The 24,585-nt window shown below is 44.6% G+C and overlaps 1 protein-coding gene across 1 annotated transcript in view; it reads right to left on the bottom strand.

Annotated features, from left to right (window-relative positions):
• DMXL1 (Dmx like 1) overlaps positions 1-24,585 on the bottom strand; it is a 288,913-nt gene that overhangs the window by 41,239 nt on the left and 223,089 nt on the right. The window contains exons 24-30 of the mRNA XM_073554312.1: positions 23,456-24,528; positions 21,858-22,043; positions 21,689-21,765; positions 20,666-20,796; positions 19,392-19,640; positions 10,485-10,669; positions 8,278-8,411 (exon numbers count right to left, since the gene is read on the bottom strand). Of these exons, the coding sequence (XP_073410413.1) occupies positions 8,278-8,411; positions 10,485-10,669; positions 19,392-19,640; positions 20,666-20,796; positions 21,689-21,765; positions 21,858-22,043; positions 23,456-24,528 (2,035 nt within the window). The remainder of the gene's footprint in view (positions 1-8,277; positions 8,412-10,484; positions 10,670-19,391; positions 19,641-20,665; positions 20,797-21,688; positions 21,766-21,857; positions 22,044-23,455; positions 24,529-24,585) is intronic.

Here is a 24,585-nt window from a genome sequence, read left to right as displayed (position 1 = left end):
TTTTCTAGTTTACCATTGAAAACAATGGTACTGTACAACGCACCTAAATCTGCTGCGGACCCGCAGCTGCAGAAACATGGATTTTTGTGAGTACTCACCATAAAATGCTTTTCTCTGAGACGCTCATTGGGGGACACAGATACTGTGGGTGTATGCTTCTGCCGCTTGGAGGCTGACACTAAGTGAAAAAAAGAGGTTAGCTCCTCCTCCGCAGAATACACCCTCGCCCCTATTGCGGGCGGAAATCAGTTTGGTGCCAAAGCAGTAGGAGGACAACAAATCAGCCTTAATACAGGTACAACATGTCAAAAAACACCACCCTTATCTCAAACTAGTAAATGTACTTAAATTTTAACAGAACAAGTGCCAACTGGCTATTAGGGTGGGTGTTGTGTCCCCCAATGAGCGTCTTGGAGAAAAGGATTTTACGGTGAGTACTCACAAAAATCCATGTTTCTCCTTCGTCTCACTGGGGGACACAGATACTGTGGGACGTCCTAAATCAGTCCCTGGGTGGGGGATTGACTCACCGGTCCAAGCTACATGCCTCTTTTGTTTAAAGGTGCGCCACTGCTGCTAGGAGAATCCTTCTACCCAGGCTCGCATCCGCCGAAGCCTGAGTATGACTATTACAATGTCTGGCAAATGTGTGCAGGCTGGACCAGGTTGCTGCTTTCCAAGCCTGTTCTGTCGAAGCCTGATGCCGAAACGTCCAAGAGGCGCCCACTTCCCAAGTAGAGTGTGCTCAGATCCCTGCTGGAATCGGCGTGCCTCTAATGCGGTAGGACTCCTATAAAGTCAAACAAAAAAAACATCTGGCTATGGTCGATTTTGAGGCAGCAAGTCCCTTTCTGTGCCCTTTGGGGAGCACGAACAGCGTGTTCATCTGACGAAAGGGAGCCGGCCTCGACCCGTACCCCCAGAGGGCTCTTACCAGGTCTAACGTGTGACGAGCCACCGGTGCTGGACAAAATGAAGGCAAAACAACATCTTCATTGATGTGAAAAGAGGACACTACCTTCGGCAGAAACGGAGGGGTTGGTCTGAGCACCCCTTATCCTTATGGAAAGTGAGGAATGGAGGTCGGCCGGATAGTGCCGTCAGCTCTGAAAAACCTGTCTGGCCAAAGTAATGGCCACTAGGAACCCCACCTTCCAGGAAAGGAACCTCAAAGAAACCTCCTGAAGTGGTCCCAAAAAGGAGCTTCCTGCAGAACCCTTAGGACCAGGTCAAGGTCCCAGGCATCCATAGGCGCCTTATAGGGAGGCACCAAGTGGGAGAGACCCTGGATGAAAGTCTTTACCTGTAACCTGGTAGCCATTCCGCACTGGACCAGGATGGATAAAACCGATATTTGTCTCCTGAGGGAACTTGGGCCAGGCCCAAGTCTAGGCCTGACTGGATAAAAATCAAGATGTTGGGGATCGAGAATCTCATCGGAGAAACACTGCGTCCTCGACGCCATGCGAAGAACACCCTCCCGATGTGGTGGTAAATTCGTGCTGAGGTCGACTTCCGGGCGCTAACTATTGTAGCGACCACCTTGCTCCCAAACCCTGCCTGGGTAGGAATCCAAGATCAACTGACCATGCCATCAAACACAGGGCCACTGAGCTCGAGTGGCAAATCGGCCCTTGAGAAAATAACTCTGGGCGTTCTGGCAGTCGCCAAGGAACGTCGGCGAGCAGGTGCATTAGATCTGTGTACCACGCTCAATAGGACCAGTCTGGGGCCAGCCGGATCACCGGATCCCCTTCCCTCTTGCTCCTTTTGATGACTCTCGGCAGTAGCGACAGCGGGGGAAATAGATATGAGCGGCGACACTGGTTCCATAACAGAACCAACGCGTCCACCGACTGCCTGCAAATCCCTGGCCCGAGCGACGCAGGTGGGCACCTTGGCATTCACTCTGGAAGCCAACAGATCCACATCTGGTGTTCCCTGCAGCTAAAAAATCTGCTGGAAGACTTCGGGATGTAGAGATCACTCTCCCCCTGAGAAAGTCTGCCGCCCCATTTTCCATGCCCGGGATGAGAGCTGCCGAAATCAACGAGTGGTTTGTTTGACTCACTGAAGAACGTGCCCCACCCCGCGCATGGTTGCTCTGCTGCGGGTGCACCCTTGATGATCTATATAGACCACCGCCATGGCTTTGTCCGATTGATTTCGGACAAGGCGGCCTGCAGAATGTGATGAAACTGTTGCAGAGCCAGCCAAATTGCCCGTATCTCCACTAGCTTGGTCGAGAGGAGAGCCTCCTGCGGGGACCACCGCCCCTGGGTCGTGTGGTGGCGAAAACGCTGCTCCCCGGTCGAGGAGACTGGCTTTGCTTGTCATCACCAACCAATGATCTGGGCAAAAGGGCTTCCCCTAGGGCAGAAAGGGACTGGTTATCCACCATTTGAGCGACTCCCTGACTTGACAGGATCGCCGCTGAACGAACGTGAATGGAATTCTTGTCCAGGCTGAGAAGAGGGCGCACTGCAGGGGGTGAAGAAGGAACTGGCGAACGGTAACGCTTCTATTACCGCCACCATTTCTCTTAGAATCCTCATCCCGAACCGGCTGGAATGAGGGACTGGGTGGCGAAATGTCCAGACTACCTCCGAAGAGTAAGCGCCTCTTCCTGAGGAGAATTACCAGCCCTCGGCAACTGTCGAGGATCCTTCCTAAGAAGAAAAAACCTCTGAGCTGGCACAAGAGATGACTACCTCGCGCTGACCAACCACCCTAAGCGGCCAAGAGTATCCAGCGTGATGTTAACATTTTCCTTGCATGCCCGTTACTGAAGGGCCCTTAACTAAGAGGTCGTCCAAGTAAGGCAACCATGACTATGCCTCAAGAATGTAGCATGACCATGACAACTGTCATAACCTTTGTGAACACTCTGGGAACCTTGGCTAGCCCGAAGGGTAGTGTTATGAACTGAAAAACGTCGACCATTGAGGTCAAAACACAGAAACCTCTAATGAGCAGGAAAAATGGGCTCGCCTCCTGAGAATGCACTCCTGCTCAGTCTAGAATGTGCAGATATACGTTCTGGATATCTATTGAGGTCAAGTATTCTCCCCGCTCCATGGCCGATATGACTGACCGGAGAGACTCCATCGGAAAATGTCTGATGCTGACGAACTTGTTTAGAAGCCTCAGGTCCAAGACAGGTCTGACAGACCCGTTCTCTTTTTGTGAGCCGCAAACAGCTTGGAATCGCAACCCTGAGTTCTTTCATGTTCTGGCACGGAAACAATGACTCCGTCGTGCAGGAGCGATTCGATGGCCCCTAATAGAGCCCTTGCCTAGGTATCCCCCCCTGGGAAGACGAGAAAAGGAAAAACCGTCTTGGCGGGCATCTTACAAATTCTATTTTGGAAATCTGAGGCCACCAACTCCTTTACCCACGTGTCGCGTGCAACACTGAACCAGATGTGGCGGAATTAGAGTAGACGGCCGCTCACCTTGCCGGTGTCGTCTGGCAAATGCCTCGAGTCATTTAGCTGACTATCTTTGGGATCTGGATCCCCTTGATCTGGGCTGCTGAGTTCGCATTCTCCCCAATGGGTTGGATCTATACGAGATCTGCCGCTCCCTATCCTGGTCGGGGCGGCCTGAAGCAGCGGAATTGGCCGCTGTGGTCCACCCGGGGTTGCGAAAAGATCGACAACGTGCCTGAACAGGGTGCGAAAAAGGCGGTTTGACCCCTTGTTAAGGGAGAAAAAACGCACTTTCCTCCTGTGGAGTCAGAGATAAGCTTATCCAGCCTCTCTTCAATAAACGGCCGCATTGATCACAAGGCAGAGAAGTCAAGGACTTCTTGAAAGCAGAGTCGGCCCGCCATCCATAGAGCTCTTCTGATAGAAATTGCGTTAGCGGCAGCAAGTGCCGAGCAATTAGCCGCATGCAAAGGCGCATTGATAACATAGTCGCAGGTCCATCGCCATCTGCCTCGCGATCTCCGATATCTCAGCAGGTAGCTCTTCTTCTGCGCGACCCTGTTTAACGATTCTGACCATGAATTCATGGCCTTGGCTGCCCAAGTCGCTGCGAACGAGGGAGAGAGTGCTGATCCTGACACCTCACTTACTTTACTGCGCAAGAAGCTCTTTATGAGGCGATCCGTGGAATCCGTAATAGAGGAACCACTAGAAACGAAACAGGGTTTTAGTGGTTAGACGCGACACCGGTGGAACCACTATCGGAGACTTCATCCATTTCTTACGGATGTCCGGCAAATGGATACCTTACTTCGAGTGCCTTTTGACCCGAGAAACCCCCGTCTGGTCGTTCCCTGAGTCGCTGCACTATGTCCTCAAACTCAGGATAAGAGGAACCAATTCCATGCGGCCGCTTCACTCGCTTAAACGCCACCTTATGGCTAAAAAGCCGCGGTGGAACCATCCTCAATCCTCAAGGTCTGGCCGACGGCTTCTATGAGCCTGTCCACTATTTCACATGACCCCGGAGCATCCAGGTCAAGGTGTCTGTCTGAGTCGACCTGAGGTCTGCTCGCAATCAACCCTGGTGACGGGGAGCGAGAAGCAGGACTTACGGATGCCACAGCACCGAATGGACTGGGCGACACCGCGAGGATTCCTTCCACCGGGTCTGCCTGGAGTAAGAGCCGCCCCTGCAGGCCAAAGGCTCTAGTGAGGTGGAGGTCCCCTCTTAAGGCCGACCAGCCACTGTCCCTGGCCCTATCAGGGGCCTGACGGAACTCGATTGCCCTTGTACTGTGACAGTGATAGGACCCACTCTGGGGGGCTTGCACATTGGTCGCATCGCAGGGGAGGGCTCCTGGGCGCGATCGGGCTCGCATAATTTTTGGCTCTGGCATGCGGCAAAAAATTAACCCCTCCAGAAATGCATGCGGCATAAGGGAACGCGATTACCTTTCCCAATCATATTGCAGACAGGCCTAATTCATATGAGGGTTGAAGGGAAGAGAGGAGGGGAAAAAAACGCCTTTAATCGTAGCGAGCCTCCAAGATCGGAGTCACACTTACCCCGTCCTGTGACCCACGTGCTCCTGTCGCTGCCTCTGCGCTGTCCTCCGGGTAGGGCGGGCTGTTCCTCTCCCGGCCGCGGCCTACCTGCCATGAAGCCGGGGGCTCAATTTATTCGGCGTCCGCCCCAGCCAGGGGGCGGCGCCGGAAATTACGTCACGCCGGAGGCGGGTCTTCCGTCCGCGGCCCAGTCATGGCCGAAGCCGCGGACTAAATTTTGCCTGCACACCCGCCCGCTGTGGGAGGGGAGAAGGGGGGCAGGGCGGGCCGGCGGCCTGCAGGCCGAAGGCTCCAGTCCCTGCCGCCGAAACCCGGCACCCACGCCTGGCGGAAGGAGGGAGGAGAGAGGAGAGGGAAGTAGGATTGCTCTACACTTCCTAAGATGCCTGGAGCTTCCCAGAACGCTGCCGCAGGCCCTCCCCAGCCCTTCATACCCGACTCTGGCTCTAACCTGTTGCCACCAGGTAGAGGGGATGGGGTTAGTTTCTGGACGGTGCAGGCACCCTAACTCCATCTAACCCCTTCAGGGGGTGAGGAGAGGGACCGTCCGCTGCATTGCAGCACCGCCGTCTAGCGTTGGTGGAGCAGTGGGGGCCGCACAGACTAGTCTTGTGCCTCTGTGCAAGCCCATGGTTTCAATACCTAGGGGTGGACAGGGCTAAGTCCGGCATCGTGTCCCACGTCGCGGAAGAGGATACGTGGAGGGACACTCGCACGTGCTCGCCCGTTAATGATTTGGGGAAATCGGACCCTTTCAATAGCATCTGTTGCCCCGGTCTCTTCTTCATAAAATAACAAACAAAAATAGACGTCTGGGGAAGAAAACCCAGATATGTCCCTCGGTGCGGGAAAGGATACGTGGAGACGATACTCAACACGTGCTCGCGCGTTGTTGGTTTGGGGAGATCGGACCCTTTCAATAGGATCCGTCGCCCCTGTCTTATCTTCATGGAAAAAAAGAAAAAGAAAAAAAAAAAAAAAAAGTCTGGAGAAACCAGACACGTGTGCCTCCAAAGACACTAAGCAAAAAACTGATTTCCGCCCGCAATAGGGGCGAGGGTGTATACTGCGGAGGAGGAGCTAACCTCTTTTTTTCACTTAGTGTCAGCCTCCAAGCGGCAGAAGCATACACCCACAGTATCTGTATCCCCCAATGAGGCGAAGGAGAAACGCTGCGGATCCGCAGCAGATTCCGCACCGTGTGCACATACCCTAAGCCTTTCTAATGTCTGATAGAATCCAGCGAGCAATGTTCACCCTAGAGGCGATTGGACCTCTGCCAGAGTATAATGAGATGACCCTAAAGGGCCGTTTACATTTAGCGATGCACCAGCGATCCGACCCGGTAAGGATTGCTGGTGCATCGCTAAATGATCGCTAGTGAGCTGTCACACAGGCAGACCTCCAGGGCTGTGGAGTCGGAGTCGTGGAGTCGGAGTCGGTGCTCATTTTGGTGGAGTCGGAGTTGGAGTCGGTATAAAATGGACCGACTCCGACTCCTAAAATATATAATAAATTGGGTACAGTAATTCAATGCAGGATGTGCTGAATATTTTTTCATAGGAGTTTGGGAAAGTTATGAAATGTCCTATAAATGGCTGTTATATTCCTGATCTAAGGCTACATTCACACACAGCGTTTTTCCTGTGTTTTTTGAGGATACGTTTTTCAGCTGCAAAAGCTGATCATCTTTTTAAAAAACTGCATCACCTGAAAGGTTTTTGAGCTCATAGATAATGTTTTCAATAGCAAAAGCAGATTAGAAATCTGCTCTATCTATCCATTTATCCATATCTGTCTATCCATATCGTATCTGTACCAAAAAGAATGAAAACCGGGTAGTACACCAATATATATTCTGTTCTATCTAAATATCTTGATTATTGGATCATAAAAATGATTAAATGTCTGATCACATTGTACTACAATAAATTTTTCACTTAAATATAAGCAATATGTGTGGGAGTCGGAGTCATGGAGTCGGAGTCGGTGTAAGGGAAATTGAGGAGTCGGAGTCGGAGTCACAGGTTTGGCTTACCGACTCCACAGCCCTGCAGACCTCACAGCGATGCAGCAGCGACGCAGCGCACGATACTCACCTTTCACACACAGCGATCCTGACGTCCTCCCGCCCGCCTCCACGCGTCGCTCGTCGTCACAGCAGGAAGCGCCCGACGAGAAATGGAGCCGGACATTCTCGCGCGATCAGCGATGGACAGCGGGGGAGCCGGTCGAAGGTAAGTATCACACATAGCGATATCGCTAGCAATATCGCTATAACGTCACAAAATCGGTGACGTTATAGCGATATCGCTATGTGTAAAACCCCCTTAAGACATCCAAACGGAACTTTGAGAAACAGACAAAGCTGCCCAGCTTCTGGCTACATCACTTTATGTGAGAACCTCTCAGAGTGATGAGAGGTGAAGTACCTAAAGAAGGGAGATCAATCTCCTCAATAAGGTGAAAAGATGGAGAGTTCTGCTAAGATGAATGGAGTAAACCGAACACTCAAGTGCTCTGCCCTGGAGAAGGAGAGCGAAAAAAATAAAATCACAAAAAAAAAAAACCCGAACAGGAGAGATCTCTGATCAGCACAAAAGGTTAACAAGTAACCTGGCCGTTAAAGACCTGAAAATACTTCCGAGACTGAGTTATTGGTTACCTCCAACTGACACTGAAAAGCTGAGGAGCCTGGTGCTAGCAGGCAAGATATAGTATCCTGGAGAGGAGGCAATTTTCAATTATAGTTACATTTATAGTGTCAGCCTCCAGGTAGCAACAGACTATCCCACAGTTCCTGAGTTCCCCAGTAGGACTAAAGAGAAATACTTTTAACAGAAACATCCCTTTAAATGGGTTGTCCTCCCCTGTGTAAATTGTTAGCAAACCGCAGGCACACCGTTAAGATTCGACTCCGCTAACTGACTCCAGCAGTTGTCACACAACCACAGGGATGCTATATGCATAGAAGCGGTCATGTGATAAATAGCGCTGCTGCCGTTTTGCTCAATGCTTTCCTTGCTCTATGAATCACTGCTGGAAAGAAAATTCTGACAGTGTGTAAATTACTCATTGGCAAGATTCTTCAAGCTGCATGGCTTGCTGAAAATATACTTAGAGATGACAATTATTTAAACTAATCACGTCATTTATGGCACTACTGTCTCAGGCACCAGACATTTGTAAAGACTGCAATTTCTCCCCACATTACCCCTCACAGTGGAGGTATAACTGAACCTCACACACTTCATGCCTCAGCTATGCCACACTGTACCTGTAAGAGTTAGGATTGGAGTGTTCCTGAATCTGGACATCAGATAATGACATGTCTTCTTCTTCCTCCTCATCACTTCCAAGACTGTCCTCAGAATCATATTCCAGTCTGTTTTGTGATAGTGGAAAGAAAGGCTGAAAGAAAAAAAAAAAAAAGATTGTAATATAAATTCCAATAACTGTTCAGTAAAAAGTATACAATGATCCTGTGGATTTCAGCGGGATTGTTCAGATTTGCAGACTTGGTGGATGGCGACACGCTGGTGGTTCTTTCGTTTGACATCATCAAGTCTAGATTTACTATATCTAATAGGGAGTTCTTTCAGTACATGCAGATTAAGCACCTTGCTTTGTCATTACATGGATCATCATAGGTGTCTTCATCGTCTGACTTTGAAAGAATTCGCAAAAGGGGCCCATCAACCAAGGGATTAATCTCAGAAATATATAAGATAATAAACTATCGCCATGAGGGTCAGCAATTAAAACATCCGTACATGAGCAGATGGTAGTCTATTTTGGGGAGGGCTCTAATGCCTCAAACCTGACAACATATATGGAATAGATCAGCTAAATCTTCTAATTGCACTCTTTATAAGGAGAATCAGTAAAAAATTTTCATGTTCTGGTATCACACTCCGAATCTCCTCCATAGATTGAATCCCCAGCTCTCGAACCTCTGTTAGCATTGTGGTTCGGAGGTTGGCTCTCAATACCACATCTTTTGGTCTTGTCCGGAGATTATTAGTTTTTGGGAGGAAGCAAGAGCCTTAATTTGCAGGGTTCTTTTTGTGGAGGTTGAATTAGAACCCGCTATCTTTCTCCTAAATGTTTCTCCTAGAGGGATGGGGAAAAATTCAGCTAACCTGCTTTTACACATTCTCACGGTGGCGAGATGTTTGATAGCTCTTAATTGGAAACAGACCTCTCCCCCTTTACCACCAACACTTACTAAATAGAATTGCTAAAATCCGTAGAATGGAATATATGATGGCTTTGTTGAGAGCTGTAGTGGTCAGATTTGATACAATTTGGGCCCCTTGGAATTATTATTGGGCTCAGATTGGCAGTTAGGACTTTTTTCTCGTTCTATCTATACACAGTTTGTGCCTTTTTCCTCCCTTCTCCTCACCCCTTCCTGTCTATGTCTTGTCCTTTTTATATTTGTTTGGGTATCAGTTAGTAGATTAAAGGATGAAGCTAGCATATAGTGGAATCATTCTTTGTTAAGGATTTATTTTAGAATTTGACTTTGAGTCTACCACTATACACTTCAGCTTTTGTTCCACTAGGGGGAGCGATCCCTCATATTATATTTCATGTAACTGTATTTTGTATTTGAAGCTCTTTCAAATGTCTTTGTTTTATTTTGGTATCTACATTGCATTTTGGCAGATGTCTAGAATGTAATTATTTGAATTTTTGTTTATAATTGTCTAAATATAAAATGTAATTAAGATTTACTGTTTAAAAAAAATAATGTATACAATGATGGAGATGTGCAATTTCTCCTTATGTTTAGGTTACACCTATCATCTAGTATCACATTTACATTACATGGACATATGATACATCAGATTTGGATGTCAGTGACTGGAATATTCTGTGTTCTAGAATCTGTTATCCCGCCTGTATTGCAATGTAAGGGAAGGGACACATTACTGTATATCTTACTATGTACAGTACAGTAACCAGCTGGGGATGGAGTAGGAAGAGTCAGAAATAATACTTGATCCAGCATGGCTATCTCTGGTCCTGTACAAATGTGTTTTCTTATCAGATGTGGACAGATATTATGTACTGGAACTATTACATCTGCATCAGTACTTCCATTGTCTTTTAACTCATTGTGGACTGTGCCTTAAAATGCTATGGTATACATCATGTTAATTCACATTACTGATTTAATTACCAAATGAATCTGACCTACCACGTAGTCATTAGAAGGCCTCCACCCACCTCCCCCAATCTCATCAAGGCTAGGTTCACACTGCATTATTTTTACATGTTCAGTGTAAATGCTCTCAATGTAAGTAATGATTAATTCCGTAAATTGTAATTCTTCTCTTTTTTATCATCGGTATTTTAAAACATAGCCAATTATGAGCTTCACGAGCCTGGACTATATGCCTAGAGATTTTCCTGATGTGGACACAGCAAGTAGGTTACATGTATATACTATATACAAAAAGGTTCTGTGTCAGGTACCTTGGCTATGAAATAATCCCAGATGCTGAGTTCAGGAGGGATAAACTTCTCGCGGAATATGGATGAACCCTGGTCTGTCACTGGTGAAGCTAAAACAGACGAACTCTCTTTGAGAGGAGTTTTTGTGGAAAGTCTGAATCGCTTTGAAGCCTTGTCATTTTCTTCAACTGGAGGAGATACAACAACTATAAAATAACGAGAAACAATAGAAATTGTAATATTGCAAAAGAAGACGACTCACAAAAAAGAACTAACCTAAGTCCAGAAGCAACAACTAAAAGAAAAAACATACAATGGGCTAAATTATCTGAATTAGTGCAAAAACGTTATCCACAGTGGCCACTTACAATCCAGATAGTATTTTCTGATTGCCGTAATGCAGAGGCTGAGGGCACCAAGGTGATTTTGCCCCCTCAGGCCAAGGTCACACTGGCATATATTCTCTCATCTGAAGGAATCGGGGTGATTATGCAAATCATATCAGAGTGTGATTCAATTCTCTCGGATGAGGAGGAGATGGAGAAAAAATATTTCGGACTCTTCTCTATTCGGTCAGTCTATGGAAATGGGATTGAATTCAGATGTTGACCATCAGAGTGCAATCCAATGTTTTCCAGAGACTCACTGACTTGCATGGCCAAGTGTGATTTGAATATTGGACCAAATTCAGGCATGTTGCATTTTTTGTTTCCTCAGACCAGCCCTGTCAGAGGGGAAAAAAATATCGGACAAGTTTACGGCCCCACAGAATAACATTGGCCCGAGTGTGATCCAATGCTTTGATAGATCACACTCAGACAGAAAATACGGTCATGGGCACGAACCCTTAGGGCCCCGTTACACATAACGATGTCCCAGCGATCCCACCAACGATCCGACATGGATGGGATCGCTGGGACATCGTTTGACAGCCCCTCCAGCGATCAGGACCAGCGAGCAAGCTGGTTTCCAATGTAAACAGCGGGTATCCAAGAGCCGCACGGCTCCTAGATACCCGCTGTTTACATTAGAAACCAGCGTCCAGCCTAGCTGATCGCTGGTCTCTCGCTGCCACACGCAGCGATGTGCGCTGGCCAGCGGGAGACCAACAATCAAAAAACAGCCCAGGACAATGGAGCGCGGTCAGCGATACCCGGCGGGGGGGCGGTCGCTGACACGTCACACACAGCGATCTCGCTGGCGAGATCGCTGTGGCGTCACAAAATCAGTGATCTCGCTGGCGAGATCGCTGTGTGTGACGGGGCCTTTACTTCTAGTGATTTTCTGGTAAAAAAAAAATAGCCCATCGCTTAGGTTAGGCCATCAGTATTCGATCTGAGTGCATTCAACATCATTTAACTTCAATAGGACATATACAATTAGACCTGACTGCATGCAGGGGCAGCTCAGAGGGTCAACCATATTTGGGACAAAACTTCATTTCTTAAAGGGTCTCTTGTCAGCATAGAATGACTGTTCAAACCATGTACAGGCGCTCTGTCCATTACAATGAGGCCAAACACTGAAATGCACCTTTCCACCTGATTGATTTCCCCTATCTCCATCTCCCCTTACTTTGAGTGACAGCTCTTGCTTCATAGAGCAAGAGAAAAACGGAGGTAGATAGAAAACAAGCAGGTGTCAAGGTGCAATTAAAAGGGTATTCCCATCTCAGAGATCCTATCCCAATATGTAGTACTGCAATTGTAATAATATTATCATCATCATCATCAAATACCTTGAATTAAAAATGTAGAATAGCTTTTCTGATTTGCTATGTCTCTTTCCTCATGTGCAGGCACTGCAGGACCTTAGGTATCCTTGGTTACAACTAGTGATGAGTGAGTATACTCGTTGCTCGGGTTTTCTGGCGTGCTTGGAGATTTAGTTTTCGTCGCCTCAGCTGCATGATTTGCAGGTGCTAAACAGCCTGAATACATGTGTGGATAAGAAACAGGCATTCCTCACATGTATTCAGGCTGTCTAGCAGCCACAAATCATGCACGTGCGTCGACAAACACTAAATCTCCGAGCACGCCAAAATACTTGGAGGACACCCAAGCAACGAGGATACTCGCTCATCACTAGTTACAACCACTAGCAACTAGCTAACTGCCTCTATATCAGTGGTCGGAACCATGGATACCTAAGGTTCTGCAATGTCTGCCCCTTAATTGTCTGGCCTTATCATGATGGACCGAGCACCTTTATTTGGTTTGAACAGTCATTCCGTGCTGACGGAGTCCCTTTTAACAACTTCCTCCATCCATATACGCCACCTGAAGAATAGGTGAAATTTGTGTTGTGCCGCTGGGTATGCCAACACCTGCAGAGCGAGGGTTTCAATGGCATATCTTTGCATATGGTGTTAGTTTTGGGCTGCACTAGATTCGGAATTTCACATACTAGATCACACAGTCCTTCCCACTAGCACCCATGGGTGCTGTGCTCTGTATCCCTTCATTACCAATTAATAGGAGTTTATTATTAATAAAAGTTTGTGTTAATTTCAGACTTTTTGGGGCCAGCTGTTTTTTTTTTTTTTAGACATAATAAGTGTACGTCATGTAGGGCACAAGAGAAATGTGAATAATGAAGCGACTGCATTGCTTGGGGGAGCTGCTGAGAGTCTGAGACCACTGATCTAATATTGATGACCTATCAAAAAAAGATAGGTCATGACTAGTGTGACCTCAAAAAAACAATAAAATGAGGGAATAGGCGGTGAATTAATGCTGGTCTGACTTTATTGTTTGTATCTAGCATCTACAAATGAAGCAGCAGGGAAAAAAAAAAAAAAAAGGACTTCTGCCACCATTATCATCATCTCAGAAATCCCAAGAGACGCCGTCGGATATCCAGATGAATCATATTCTATTCACCCACTGAGACCATCAGAATTTCAAGGACTGCTGCATCTTCTCTTTTGGATTGCTGGGAATCGTATCTTCATACCAAACAATAGTGACGGCAGAAAAAGCACTGTGTTTTTGGCCTTTATATAATAAAGGTCTATTAAGTGGCCACTGGTTTTAACAGTCTTCCTTTAAAATAAGTTAACTGGAATCAACTTACCTTAGATAAACCTGTGATTATTAAGCTGAAATATAACAGAATATTCTACATATAACACATCGAAGAACCGAAACATGCACAAACGGCATGCACATGCCCAACGGAAGGTGGTCAGCAATAAAACAATGGTCTTTAGAGGCAAAAAAAGGTATCCTGCAAAAAAGAAAAGGGTATGTACCAAGATTCAAAACTACCCCTGGCATTCCTCCGTTCTCAGGATTACTGGGATCTCCGGAGGCGGACACCCAGTGATGGATAAGTTATCCATTATGTTATGGATGGGGGGTGGGTTTCTAATTTTGGAACATACTCTTTCGTCTTTACTAAGACTTTGACATCCAAGGACATATTTTGTAAGTATCAGATTACATATCAAGTTATATTATGAAAGGGTAACAGGCTGTCTGTCAATATATTACAGCGGATATAATAGTGAATTGAACAAATTTAAAACGGAGGAAATAATGGAATGGAGCGTGACAGCAACACACAAAACAGCAAAGAGCATGCCAATACCAAGGACAGCGAAAAATTCGTTATCACTTGTAACTTAGCAGTTAAAAAGCTCATTCCTAAAATGAATGTTGGGAAAGACTAGATACTAGCACTGATCATTTTTCCGCAATTAACCCTAGTCAACCATAACTACATATGTAGATCATTGGCTGCTTCAGCTTACTTAAGTAGCTATACATCTTAGAAGAACATCACCCATCCACTTCAACAGGAGCGGACGTCCATCTAACTGGTTTGGTTGCCTCCTGACTGAGATGACATGCTGGATTTCAGCACCCCCCCCACACACACACACACTTCTGTTCATTCCCCTATCCTCCGCTCACAATTGAGCATGCTCAGCTTGTATGGATGTGCTCTTGTCTACTGAGCCATCTAAGGTAAATGAGTACCTTTCTCTTGTAGCATCTACAGCCACTCTTACGTGACCAGATTATCAGGTTCTCAGCAGATCTTACCAAGTACCGTATATCTGTGTGTCCGGTGCCCTAGCAAGCATCATCAGTGTGCATTGTTAATACTAGGCAACGACCCTCATCTGTGAATAGTAGGTTTGTGAGCGGTTGTTTCATCAGTATTTTGTTCCTGTGCAGTCCCCACCTTTATCATGGGGGTCTCCTATCCTGCTAGAGCATTGGATTCCAGATGTTGGTAAGGCTGTTTCTTTTTCTGTGATTCAACATACTCACTACTTTTGTTCTTAAGCATACAGTCCTCCACTCGCACATGCACACTACAAGCAGAGGGTGCTTGTAGCCAATTCTATTCACGGTCCGCATCTTGGCACCAGCGTGGACATGAAACTTTTCAGGAACAAGACTTTCAGATGCCAAAATGTCATATTTTGGAAGAACACATGCAATATATTTAGTTTCCCAAATAAGATTATTCCACAAAATAATCTTTTTACCAAGGACATCATCATTGCTGTAACGCCAAGTAACAAATGTCTGAACCATTTTCTTTTATGTAAAAAGGATTAAAATAATTACAATCTGATCTTGAACAAAAACTTTATTGGTTATTGAACTACCGTAAATGAATAGCAAATGTCGATCTTTTCTGACAAAGATGCTGTTTTGTCAACACTAATTATATATATATATATATATATATATATATATATATATATTTTATAATTTTTTTTCAGTGGAAGATCTGTCATCAGTGATGATTGCCTTTACCACTGCTCTACTAAACCAATGGAACTAATGTAAAGTCAGTTCAGTGGATGTATTACTTCCGTGTGAACTTCTGGTGCCATTTTTGAGGGTGCCATTTTTGAGGGTGCCATCCCTGCGCAGTTTGGGCTTGTGTGGTCAGACGTCTGTCTCACTCACGCTCAGAGAAATGAGATAAGCTTGCAATGAACACTCCCTTCTGCCTATACCTGGGGTTGCTTGCTGATGGTTTTACAATTATTTCTGCTATCACACAGACAATCACTACCTTAATATCATATAAACTAAACTATTCACAAAAAAAAAATACTATACTATTCAGGTGACTGTAGTCCTGTCTCAAAAACACTCCCTTCCCTCGCTTGAAAGACTACAAAAGCCATAAAACACACAAACCACACCATAAACCTAAAAGCAAAATGCTAGCCACGCAGCATGTTAGTAAACTAAGATGAAAAGGTAAAAAAAAAAGGGATCATATGGATTTCTAATAGTTTTTCATCAATGGATTTTGCACAAATATGAAAACTTTAAACTTAAGGAAAGTTTAGCTATCAGACTGATGATAGCCAATACTGATTTTTTATAAATGGGGTCTTTAATATTCTGCAGGAAGAACATCAAGTTTCTTTACCAACTCTAGAAAACCGTACGCAATATATGTTCTTTGTATGGAAATCAAACACAGGTAAAGCATTTTCTTCTATGCCATTAAATTAACAATTAGAAATCCAGTGAAAAATAAATGCAGTACGAAAAAACATCTCCCAGCGCTAGCCTATGGTCCTGAAATGGAAAGGGAAGAAATCACTGCCCTCAACTAAAATCTAGTTTCTTGCCTGAAGGGCTGGGAGGGCTATGGGTACTGATGGCAGTAAGGGCTTTGGAAAAGCCAACACATTCCATGGAGAACACAACTACCTGATGAGGACTAGGAATAGAAAAGTATTTTCCTGTCAAAACAAAAAGAGAGAGAACATTCAGAGCATGAAAGGGGATGGAACGGATTCACACAGCACTTCAAAAACGTACTGAAGACCAGGCGTATTAAACACCAACCAATTCAGACAGCAATACTAATTACTGACTGAGCAAGGCAAGCAGTATTTTAGGCTCTTCGTTATACATGTGCCCATGTTTTAACTATGTAAGGTGCAAAAGCTCCTGCAGAAATACCTGGCAGCATTGAGTGTAGAAATCCCTGCACTTCTAGACCGGTCACATGGAGTATGCTGCTCAGACTGACCTAGAGCTTACCACGTGCGTACAGTGATGCTCCAGGACCAAGCGTCAGAAGTCCACTTATAAATTCAGATGAATAAAGGAATTACTGTGGATATGGTCCGCACTACTCAATAAATGTAGGTCCAGATGTGTTTCATATAAAGGATAGTGGTTTAATCAACGCATTCCGAAGATTCATGTGGTATTTCCTGATTAAGAAGTCATTTAGACTTGGAAACGCGTTGATTAAGCCACCATCCTTCATGTGAAACACGTCTGAACCTACATTTACAGTATTGAGCAACGCGGACCATATCCACAACAATTCCTCTATTCATCTGTAATATGGCCACCTGCTGACCCATGGATCTGCTGCAGCTGACATCTCTACATGCTTTACTAAAAGCTTATATCAAGTTAGTATAATCTGAGTGTATGCTCTAACTCCCCATCGGATAAAACCCTATTTGCGCTGATCTCTCAAGCAGTTTTATTGTTAACTTACAGTTAGGTCCATATATATTTGGACAGAGACAACATTTTTCTAATTTTGGTTCTAGACATTACTATAATGAATTTTAAACAAAACAATTCAGATTCAGTTGAAGTTCAGACTTTCAGCTTTCATTTGAGGGTATCCACATTAAAATTGGATGAAGGGTTTAGGATTTTCAGCTCCTTAACATATGCTACCCTGTTTTTAAAGGGGCCAAAAGTAATTGGACAGATTAAATAATTGTAAATAAAATGTTCATTTCTAGTACTTGGTTGAAAACCCTTTGTTGTCAATGACTGCCTGAAGTCTTGAACTCATGGACATCACCAGATGCTGTGTTTCCTCCTTTTTGATGCTCTGCCAGGCCTTCACTGCGGTGGTTTTCAGTTGCTGTTTGTTTGTGGGCCTTTCTGTCTGAAGTTTTGTCTTTAACAAGTGAAATGCATGCTCAATTGGGATGAGATCAGGTGACTGACTTGGCCATTCAAGAATTTTCCACTTCTTTGCTTTAATAAACTCCTGGGTTGCTTTGGCTTTATGTTTTCGGTCATTGTCCATCTGTAGTATGAAACGACGACCAATCAGCTTGGCTGCATTTGGCTGGATCTGAGCACACAGTATGGCTCTGAATACCTCAGAATTCATTCGGATGCTTCTGTCCTGTGTCACATCATCAATAAACACTAGTGACCCAGTGCCACTGGCAGCCATGCATGCCCAAGCCGTCACATTGCGTCCGCCGTGCTTTACAGATGATGTGGTATGCTTTGGATCATGAGCTGTACCACGCCTTCGCCATACTTTTCTCTTTCCATCATTCTGGTAGAGGTTGATCTTGGTTTCATCTGTCCAAAGAATGTTCTTCCAGAACTGTGCTGGCTTTTTTAGATGTCTTTTAGCAAAGTCCAGTCTAGCCTTTTGATTCTTGATGCTTATGAGTGGCTTGCACTGTGCAGTGAACCCTCTGTATTTACTTTCATGCAGTCTTCTCTTTATGGTAGATTTGGATATTGATACGCCTACCTCCTGGAGAGTGTTTTTCAGTTGGTTGGCTATTGTGAAGGGGTTTCTCTTCACCATGGAGATTATTCTGCCATCATCCACCACTGTTGTCTTCCGTGGCCGCCCAGGTCTTTTTGCATTGATGAGTTCACCAGTGCTTTCTTTCTTTCTCAGGATGTACCAAACTGTAGATTTTGCCACTCCTAATGTTGTAGCAATTTCTCAGATGGGTTTTTTCTGTTTTTGCAGCTTAAGGATGGCTTGTTTCACCTGCATGGAGAGCTCTTTTGACCACATGTTTCCTTCACAGCAAAACCTTCCAAATGCAAGCACCACACCTCAAATCAACTCCAGGCCTTTTATCTGCTTGAGAATGACATAACGAAGGGATTGCCCACACCTGTCCATGAAATAGCCTTGGAGTCAGTTGTCCAATTACTTTTGGTTCCTTTAAAAACAGGGTGGCACATGTTAAGGAGCTGAAACTCCTAAACCCTTCATCCAATTTTAATGTGGATACCCTCAAATGAAAGCTGAAAGTCTGAACTTCAACTGCATCTGAATTGTTTTGTTTAAAATTCATTGTGGTAATGTCTAGAACCAAAATTAGAAAAATGTTGTCTCTGTCCAAATATATATGGACCTAACTGTATAAATTCAGAAATTCACAGGGCAAAAGAGCCCACACATACACAAGGTAGGCAACGTACACTTCCGACAACTCATTGTAAGCGCTTCTGTCTGAAATCAGAGTGCCTTTTTAAGAAGTCTAATCTGACATTTGTACCTATTCATATGCATGTTTGATTACATGGTTAGGGGATGCTACTGACAGGATAGAGATCTCGGAGCTACTCATGGCTCTCTACCGATCACGACCCAATGCCCAGTTCTCCTGGCGTTTTATAAATGTATTGATAGGACATAAAAAGACAAATCGTCTTCAGGGTAAAAACATCAATATCCATCCTGAAGCATAAAGAACGTGATTTTTAGAGTTCTAAATGAAGTGGTCTATGACTTGTGCCCCTCTCTAATCAATACATTAGTTGTTAACAAGAGGTCCATGTGTGGTTCTTGCTGATAGGGCACAATATTGGAGTCCACCACTGTATATACATAGTGACTAAATTATATATTTTTAAGGCTAACATGACAGATCAATGACCTCTCGCTAAAACATACAGTACTGGAAAAATGGCCTTACTCCTATGGCGTGTGGAAGCCAATGAGCACCTATTGAAGGTGACTAACTTTATTATATCATCTTGAATGTAAGCACAAACACAATATAGACAACACAATACATTACTAAGACACAAGCAGGTTGCGGTGCTATACATTACTGGTGAACACAAATGTGCAAAACAAAAAACAAAATGGATTGGAATATACAAAGATTTCTTCCACTATAATGTGTAAGTAATGACTGACCTGTCACTGGTTTTACAGGCATTTGTCCCCTGCATGGGATTCGAGCTCCTCCACCAAACACTGCAGACCACATTTTGTCACCCAAAGGATGGGCAACGATGCAGAATAACTCTTGGCTTGAGTGAGTGGCTAATCCATGGATGAAGAGACTCAGGTAGACGGCAGTGAGAATTTCGCACAGCAGGATTGTAAGGCCTGGTTGAGCTTCTTCCCCAGCAGAATTAAGTAGGCGGATCAAACTACTTATTCCTATATAGGACAAGAAATACACAGAATTGCCTTTTGCAAAGTTATTGAGTCAATGCCTGGCACCTGCATAAGGTTGGGGATACACAGCGACTTTGCGGTACCTAGTAAATCAAAATGCAATCCTAATCACTTGCACTATACTGCTCTGCAACAGCGGTATGCAGTGATCACTGGCTGCACAGTTTGTACCGCAGCCAAGTTGGCGTGCAGCAGCAGCCTTAAACGGGATCTGTCAGCAGGATTTTGCTACTTTATCGTGATGAGCGTACTGTTGGGGTAGAGGCCCTGATTCCAGGAAAGTGTCATTTGTTAAGCAGCTTGCTGTAGTTTCAATACAATTACCGTTTTATCAGCAGCAGAATGTAAGTGCAAGAAAAGGTGTCATGTGCAAGCCAGTCAATGCTGATCTGTGTAACCCCGCCCCCAACACAGATTGGCTGCTTTATAGTAGTGTACACAGGACACAGCCAGGGGTGTGGGCGGGGTTACAGATCTCAGGATTCTGAGCATGCTACATCTACAGCGGGGAAAACAGGGATTGTCTACAAACTACACCGAGCAGCCCAGTGTTACAATGCTGGAATCAGCCTCTCTGCCCCTACCTTAAGCTGTTCTCAGATTACATAACTAAAACCTGCTGACAGATTCCTTTTAATATTTGAAAGAAAATACGGCAGATAAACTTTTTGTGAGGCATATTACTGGGTGAAATGTGTACACTTTATACACAAACACTATGAATGGACAGGGGTGCAGCAGGATGTGTTCTCTAAGCCATTTTTCTACTAGCAAAAGACAAAAATTATAATTGTAAGGGTCTTTTGCGTGCATTTCATGTATTCATGAAGTGGGAACCTACCAGGCAATGGCTGCAAGGGTAAAGGTGAAGCCATTTGTATTACTTATCTAGCAAGTAGAAGACAAGTTATATAGTGACAGAATATGGCTAGAGACTATAGTTATGTAGTCGTCCAGTAAGCAGGTAAAGTATTGATTAGCGAGTGGAAGTTTTCTGTAAACCATACCTGGCCAATGGGTGGGTGAGGTGTTTGGTATGACTGCTTCATCAAGACTGGCCGTCCGTAAAGGCTGCCGATGGATAAGAAGGACGCTTTGGTATACCATACCTGTAAAGGGGTTGGTCTGAATAGAGGAACTGAAAGACAGAATGATGGTATACAGTCATTATAACCTAGGATGTAATGTGTCAGATATAGACCCCCACTATAAGCCAGCTAAAGGCGTAGTCCAAAGTGGCTCCCATGGAATTGGTCTGACCATTTACTACATTGTCTCCACTGACTGCCATAGTTGTCTTAATAGAAGGTGACCCGTGTTGATTCCAGCACTTGATGTGACATGAATCTTACATCAATGGTCAATCTTAAAGGGAATCTGTCACCCATTTTTTGTGATATGAGGTAAAGATATCATTAAATTTAGTGTCACATAAGCATTACAGCAGTACTTTTGATACCCTGACTCCCCACCTTTGATGCATAAACACCGTTTTTAGCTCTCCTGCGGTGTATGTAAATCTCTGCGGTCGGTCCTTCCCCCCCCCCCCCCCCACCTCCTCGGCTTGCTGTACGTATTGTGATTTGTGAATATGTCCTCCTGCGTGATACTACCGGGCCATAGAAAGTAATGACGTATGTCGGCGCATGCGCAGTAATAATTTTATGCTTTGCTTACAGTTGGGCAAAGCATACTGTGCACGCGCGGGAGGACATTTCAATGCGCACGCACGGCAACTCTACGGTATTTATGCATCAAAGGTGGGGAGTCGGGGTATCAAAAGTACTGCTATAATGCTTATGTGACACTAAATTAAATGATATCTTTACATCATATCACAAAAAATGGGTGAGAGATTCACTTTAAACACCGTGTATAACGTTACATGGCTCTTACACAAAACAGTGAAAACACACAATCTTCCAGAGTAAACAGACATGGTGCTCTCGATTACTGCAATGTATTCCTCTCCTTATGTCTATTCACATAAAAGCCATCTCCGAAAATATCACTGTTAAAGGCTCACATACCCGTTTGCCGGTCCTCCACAAAGGCACTGATAGATACAGGCAGAGAGTGATGCTGCCAGAGTGTGCATTACATATATCTGGGAGGGAGGGAAGTATGAAACGCAGGCACGTTATTATATTCACATTTAGAAATTCAGCTTCCTAAGGCATAAAGTGTTCAAGCTCATACCTTATTACTACGGAGATCAGGGTGCGGAGGTGAATCCAGATTGATTATGGCATGCAGAATATCATGAGTCAGGTTACTGAGATGCAACAGAGGATTGGCCACAACAGTTTTGGCACTTGCTGTGCAAGCAAATAAGAGCGGGATTGACGTCTGTTCTGTTTGAGGATTAGAAAGGACAGAGGTATCCTGTAAAGAAAGTGTTTAATTAGTAATTTGGTGGACAAAAAAATTCTACGCAATTATCAAAGCACAACAATTTGTGCATTCAGAAGACTTGGAAACAACAGACACTGAATATTTGTGGCCTAATGTGAGCATTCGGTATAAAGGATTTATAGAATGTTCCTCGAAAAAAAACCAAACACACATTTCACATTTTTTTCTCCTTTAGAAATTGCCATATTATTTTTGTATAATGAATGCTATAATGGCACCTTTTTGAGGGACATAATGTAAATTCCTAGCGTGGTTTTGCGGTTTTCTTGTGTGGAGGCACTAAGTAATTCTACCATTGAGTTTTGGGCTATGCCTGCTGTATAAATGACATGCTAACATTATGAAATTACTAGATCTATTACATCAATATTACAGTGGACTGCGGCTAATGACATTGGCATAGCTCCTGTGCCCACAACTTCTTTGTGCCATAATAATACAGTGTGTTATCCATATACATACACTGTATCTTCACACCAGAGTACAGAAAAGATTGAAAAGGGTTAAATTGGAAGCATTCTAGGTACATTAGCTATATATCAGTCCCCTCCGGGCAGTTTCCCCATCTACCATCCACACTCTATGTTCATCCTGGGGAAGTAGTAGTAAGTGGCCGGACAGATGTCTGGATAGTAAATGTACTTTATGTTGTATGTAGGGCTGCAGGAGCGTACACAGCCCCAAAGGCACTGATACATGAACAGTAAGGCCTGTTTCATACTTCCGTTGTTGGCAGACAGCTTACATCCGCCAAAAATGAAAAGTAGCGGATACGCCTCCGGTATGTGACATACGGATGTCAGCGGCCACTAATTTGGTCGGATCCGGCGAAGATGAGATGTGCTGGAAATTTAAAGTGATAGCGGTCTGGAAGAGAGAGAGACACACAGAGAGAGAGACAGAGAGAGAGAGACAGACAGAGAGAGACAGAGAGAGAGAGAGAGAGATTTTCGTCACTCCCGGAACGGCATTTCATGGTTAAAATTCTTCTCGGAGTAAAGCTTCCGGGCATGCCCAGTTCAAAATAGCAGACCGTGAAAGAAAAAAACCGTTGCAGGGTCCGTTTCATCCGCCCGGGAGACGCTAAAATCTTGGCGGATCCGTCAAAAACCGGGTGGGACGGACGACCGTCAGTCAAGATCCGCCACTAATGTAAGTCTATGGGGGAAAAAAACAGATCCGCCCCTTTTTTGGCGGATCCGTTTTTTTTCTTAAATTGGCGGATTTTGACTGAAGTCAAAAAACGGAAGTGTGAAACAGGCCTAAGCATATTACTTGGCTCTGACAGCTGTGTACCTAGCATTGTTCGCCACTTTAAGAATATACATTGTATTTTTCTTGTTACCAACATGCACACCTGAGTGACTGAAACAAGAGAGTACCTGCTGAGACTCCTGAAGAAGCAATATCAATTCCATTCGTACTGAGGCCAGCCCACCACCATGAGATCCGTGCAGGACACAAAAGCTCAGAAACATCCTCAGAAGGGACTGGAATTTTAGTAACCACTGCCGTCTCTGAAGAAGCTCTTTCCTTTGCTTGGTCGTCCCTTGATCACAAGAATTATCTGAACTGTCCTCGTAAGAATAATCAACGGCTGCTGCAGAATTGAGCTCATCCAGATTGGCACTGTAATCACATATCTTCTGCAAAGTGACCACGGCTTTCTCCAACCAACTATACAGCTGATATCGCAGTTTGCCACCATCCACTTCATAACCAGTAGATAATGTCCGTAGCTCACCAGTAAGGATCTTCAGACATGCTCTGAATTTTAGCTGTGCAGCGATCACATCTTCAGAGTGACTGAGGACGTCATTTTCATCAATGCTTAGAGATTCTGAGTAACTAGTCATGGTTGCCTCAGGTTTGTCACTTTCTGTACTTGGTGAAGGCTTTAAATCTTTCATTGACAAGCCCGAGCCTTCAGACTCCTCATCTGTTTCACTGTCCCACTTTAATTCCAAAGGTTCATCTTCAATGACCATAGATGGCTGACTCCAGTCAAATAACAGAGCAGAATTCTGCCGCTTCTCCAAGGATCCATCAGATATTCCATTGACCAAAGAGCTTGACCAGTCAAATTCACAAGCCGAGTCTTTCTTCTCTCCAAGTAAAGGAGACAATGGTGTAGACAACTTGCTTGTATCTGCTAAACTTGAAGTTCGAATCAATGGCTTTGATCTCTTCACTACCTTGGGCATTTTTGATAACACTTCGAGAGCTAACATTGGACAGCCGGCTTTTAAGTGAGCATGTGCAGCAGTGAAGAAAAGTTTTCTTTCCCCCAAGTTAATTTTGTCAGCCAAGCCATTTTCAACAGAGAGACGCATTTTGGTAGAGGATGCCTCTGAAGATCCAAAATATCGCCTTAACAACATGGGGTGAGATCTTAAGAAGTTGTAGAAATTGAAGACTGATGGGTCGCAACTTGATGAGAGGCTCCAAGTGTCATCTGCAATGCAATAGCCAATAGTAACTGGTAAAAATAAAAAATGGCTTGAAAAACAAG

Source organism: Dendrobates tinctorius, unplaced genomic scaffold (assembly GCF_039654945.1).
Source record: "Dendrobates tinctorius isolate UK_male_01 unplaced genomic scaffold, ASM3965494v1 ptg000003l, whole genome shotgun sequence".
In the NCBI taxonomy this organism is placed as follows: Eukaryota; Metazoa; Chordata; class Amphibia; order Anura; family Dendrobatidae; genus Dendrobates; species Dendrobates tinctorius.
Note: the sequence above shows the minus strand (reverse complement) of the source record. Positions and strands in the feature narration are given on the sequence as shown.